The sequence below is a fragment of the Limulus polyphemus genome, unplaced genomic scaffold (assembly GCF_000517525.1).
Source record: "Limulus polyphemus unplaced genomic scaffold, Limulus_polyphemus-2.1.2 Scaffold7309, whole genome shotgun sequence".
Classification (NCBI taxonomy): Eukaryota; Metazoa; Arthropoda; class Merostomata; order Xiphosura; family Limulidae; genus Limulus; species Limulus polyphemus.
The window spans coordinates 7,618-12,276 of record NW_013672919.1 but is presented as its reverse complement, the minus strand read 5'-3'; the positions used below and the strand labels follow the sequence as shown (position 1 = coordinate 12,276).

The 4,659-nt window shown below is 33.5% G+C and overlaps 1 protein-coding gene across 1 annotated transcript in view; it reads right to left on the bottom strand.

Moving 5' to 3' along the window:
• Positions 1 to 4,659, bottom strand: part of LOC106474513 (Down syndrome cell adhesion molecule-like protein Dscam2) — a gene marked incomplete at both ends in the record, with an annotated part of 37,512 nt that overhangs the window by 25,794 nt on the left and 7,059 nt on the right. Inside the window, one exon of the mRNA XM_022402823.1 lies at positions 4,159 to 4,229. Coding sequence (XP_022258531.1) covers positions 4,159 to 4,229 — 71 coding nt within the window. The remainder of the gene's footprint in view (positions 1 to 4,158; positions 4,230 to 4,659) is intronic.

Below are 4,659 nucleotides of genomic sequence, written 5' to 3'. Positions count from 1 at the left end.
ACTTCACACAGTTCGTTTGACATCACTGTTTTTCCCTTTTCTTCAGTTTGTTTGTGTTTTTGTTACCTAATATAAGAATAAAAATGTTCATTGTGGTAAACGAAATAATAATTTGATCTAAGTAAGAGTTTATTTTCTTACGATTTATAAAAAATCCCTTACGTGATAGAAAAAAAGAATATTATTTTCGAAGTCTGCGTAGCTGAATTATGGCAAATCCGTTATCAAAACCAAAACTACTTTTATTAAGTTTAAATTTGCAGGCTTGTTTTATTAGCCAAAATATAGCATGCAATATGATACAAAAGCTTCGACTGTATTTTGGGTTTGGCCCAAAATGAGGTTTAAGCAATTAGGAGATTTGCCAGGCAAAATTAGTGCTATTTGATAAGTCTAGCAGAGTTAGGTTTAACCACAATGCTCGTGTCTTGGTATATGCTTTTATTTAATGTAATATATGCATATTTTAAATAATTCTAGGTAGAAATTCCTGTACGTTTATTTGATTCTATGATCCAGAATTCACTCTGGTGGAAAATAGTGTCCTCTGGATAAACACATGGGTTTCTTAACCTGTAACAAAGTTTCTTTGGATAGTCGGCTGTTCTAAAACAGACTGACCTTACCTCACAGAAAGAGTCAGAATTTGACACAGACTTACACCAAGAAAGAACATTTTCTCTCCTCTAAACACAAAACAAAAATTCAAATATTTTAAATTTATGTTTTTAAACTACTGAAGTAGCTTTTAAAAGAACACGAGTTATTTTATGTATTTTTTGCTTACTTATTTAGTCTTTACATACTATTATCAACATCAACATCGCAGATCAGAAATTTAGTTTATTAATGCTTTAAATGTCATCACAAAAAGATAAGAAGTACCTTTTCACTAGTGAGGCAATACTGGACCGATTACCATTCACTCACTACTCTATTCTTCCTCATTTCAGACTTTATAGCAATACTCTTCTGGTGACAAGATCATTGTCTCAAGCCTAATGACCCTCTTCAAAAGAATAATACAGTGTACTAGAGGATAACGTCAATTAACTGAAGAAAAAAGTGGAGGGCGATATGTGGTTCATAATAGTATCGCCCAAGAATATCACAAAAATTCTAACTGAACATACGGGCAAAACCATCTTAAAAATACGACTATGTATACTGCGCCAAAATCTATGCACAGCTACTAAACAAACTCCTGCGAACGTTGTAGGGCTATTTTTCAAGTTGATTCTTGAAAGTCGAGAGTTCCACCATCTAAAATTTTCAAAATTCTTCTTCGCTACAAAAATAAGCTCTTCGAAGCCATTCAAACATTGCAGAAATGTTGAAGCTATTTAAGCACCATTATACTAGTCAGAAATGCTTTGTTTTATTAGAGCAAACAATGTGTATATTCATAACAGTGTTTCAAGCTTTATTAGTATTGATTATAGTTTTACAAGTCGCTACAGAAAAAAAAGGATACGAATATTTTAATGAAACCTGGACAATAGTAATGAATGCAATATTAAGTATGTTATAAGGTAGTTTTAAAATCAATTCAAGCGCCTTCGTTCTTTCGCCCTGAAGAATTTCTCTAAGACCTTCATTTTCCGCCACTGAAAAAAATTCAGTGTTTTACTTATGTGCATTAATTGGAAAATAATGTGTGCCACTTATAGCACATTAATTGGACTCTACAATGCTGAGGATTCACCATTTCTCGAGTTTGCTATTCTTCATTGTTTCTTTAGTTTGCTGTTGTACTTTGTCTCTTCGTGGTTTTCTGCGACTATTTCAGTGAGTTTTCTAACAGTAGACGATTACCATAGTATATTTCTATACTTTTGTAAGTGGTGATTTTTTCTAATGATTTTCGTAACTTCGCTATAAGTACATATTATATGCGATGTTGTTGTGCTCACTTCCTTTGTACTCGACGCTTTTTAAGTGCGCATTTACACGAAACCTCAGGCACAAAACCACCAGGCTCAGTAAATAATGGTTCGGTGGAAAAGAAATCAATGCAGCAGTAAACTGTTGAAAAACATGTAACATTCAACTGAATGCATATGCACCTATGTAGCTTAAAATTTATTCTCCATAAATCGATATAAAAACTTAAAAGACAAGATAATTAAAAACTATTAACTTAAAAAGGAGAATAGGGATAGTCCAAAAATTATAGAAACAAGTTGAATAAAAATGCAAAGGTTATACTTTCAAGGCTACAGCTAGAACTGTAAAAAAATAAACAAACGAGGCTGGAAATAATGCCTAAACTATTTTCTCAAGCTAGAAATCCCTATTTTGACCCTTAAAATTGATAAATACTATAGACATGGAGTCAAAAATAGGGATTTCTAGCATGAGAAAATAATTTAGACACTATTTCCAGCCTAGTTTGTTTTCTTTTTTTAGAGTCCTTAGTTGTAGGCTTGAATATATAATCTTTGCATTTTGGTTCAACTTGTAAAGAACACTATTATTGTGCTGCACTTGAGTCTTAAACGACTCAACCTTTAGAAGATTGGACCTGTTGTCATGGAGAGAAACATAATAACTCATTGTTAAACTGCTATGCAAACCATCCACTTCTTATTAACTTTCGATCAGAGTAAGTTACCTATTTAGAGCGAGAATAAATATCAATCTGGTAATGAATATAGCTGACTAAATATACTTTTCTAGGTAGACCAACCTTTTCTAGGCTTAGAACTGCCATGTCAACTATGCACTCCCTATGACAGCAACCTTCTAGTCTAGAGTGTCAGCTTTCCCTTGTGAGGGAGAGGGGTTGGCCAGCAGGCACACATTCTAAGCCAAACTATTCAGATTCGGATCCTGCCCAGTCTAATTTTTCATTTTTTTCAAAAAGCTTCTAACTTCGAACACCTTCGTGAAACCATATAAATTTCTACACCTTAAACCTTTAACACCAAAACCTTCAATAAAAAATAGCCAAAACAGATTTAGAAATTTACAAGGAGAGTGGCATAGCTCAAGTGTCATGCTACATTTCGCCCTTAGTAACAAACAAAGTGAAAACTAGGACTTGTAACTTTCTAGATGTGGTGGTTCTGTTAATTAAATATGTGCCTGGTAAGAAGAGTCTCAGTTTTGACTTCTCCACAGAAATTTTAACAATTTGGAAATGGTTTTAGGCTCCTGTTGTTGATACAGTATAGTTGATTAAAAATTATATAGACTTTAAATCCCTCATTCAACTCCTACACTAGAATCTACTGTCATACAATTAAAACATGCCTAGACATTTTGTTCCATATAAAACATGTTGCCTTCTACTGTGAGCCATCACCCACCAAAGCAGAACAAAAGATTTAACCTTGTCCCAACAAGTTACATGATTTAGGTTGTGTCCAAGCGCAATTTATCATTGAGAAGGAATGAGACTAAACAGATAACTGGCCAACTTACAAAAAAAGAAATCTTTACAAATCAGGGAGGATGCTCAAACACCAATTCACTAATATAAAATTCATTAGGGGGTTTCGGGAAGGGCAACATTGATCCTCTAGTATAAGGGATTAGGGACTCTGGAGTAACAACTTAGGAAAAACAACCACTTCACAAACATCCACTGAAAACGTAAACGAGCAATTTTATTATCCAGGAATGAATACAAGATACAAGTAGAATACATTTAGTCGCATAGTACAGGAACCATCGTATGGATGTCCAGAAAATTATTCTGGCCCATAGATGTTTCATGAAGAAGTATCTGTCGCAACAACAACAACAAATGAAAGATGCATAGAATAAATAATGTACTTAATAAACAAGTATAATAACACAGATCACATACTGAGAGACTGCATATCCAACGCATGTCATTTTATTTTATACTTTCACTCCTGTTTAGTTAAACCTTGAATTGCACATCTAGTTTTGTTATTATCTAATTGACTTTAATGAGCTTTAATTTATATTTTAGTGAGAAAGATACTCGCGTGCGTGTGTGTGTTTCGCGTGCTAATTTCGTTCAGATAGAAGCTTAGGTTCCTAAGTGTTGCGAGTTGCGATTGCCGTAGCTATAACTACACTGCCGGCTAAATACGAGATTTTCCCCGAACTATGATAACACACAATACATGACTTATTTATATATACACACACACACATCCTCAACAAACAAAGGAAAAAATTTACCTTCCATGTTATTTTCAAGGATTTTGAACTCGTTGCTATACCGCGGACTCTCACTGGGGTGCCTTCTGGTGCTGAAATTAATCACAACATTACAGCTAATATAAATTGGCATTGTATAACTTACTTCAAACTGTATGAAATCACAGATAAATCGCTATTTTTTACCTTGAAAGTTGTCCTCTTGACTTATAGTTATCATACATTACCTTATTATTGAAGAAAAAAAACCCATAAATCCACATGTGTACAAAATCATTATTTCCCTGCTTATCTTTGTAACGTTAAAATCCTATATTTGTAAGTGATAAATTTTATTGTTTTGCAAAAAATGATCGATAAGTGCCTTTAAATTACAACAGACATAACATTCGGTTCTAAGATTTTGAGAGTGAAACTGAAAGCAAAGAAGAACATTATGTCTTTGTGATCTAATCATATGTCAACCATATCCAGTTGTTACGTCTCTGGTCGTTAGTTAATTTCCCGTAAACAGTTCTTCCC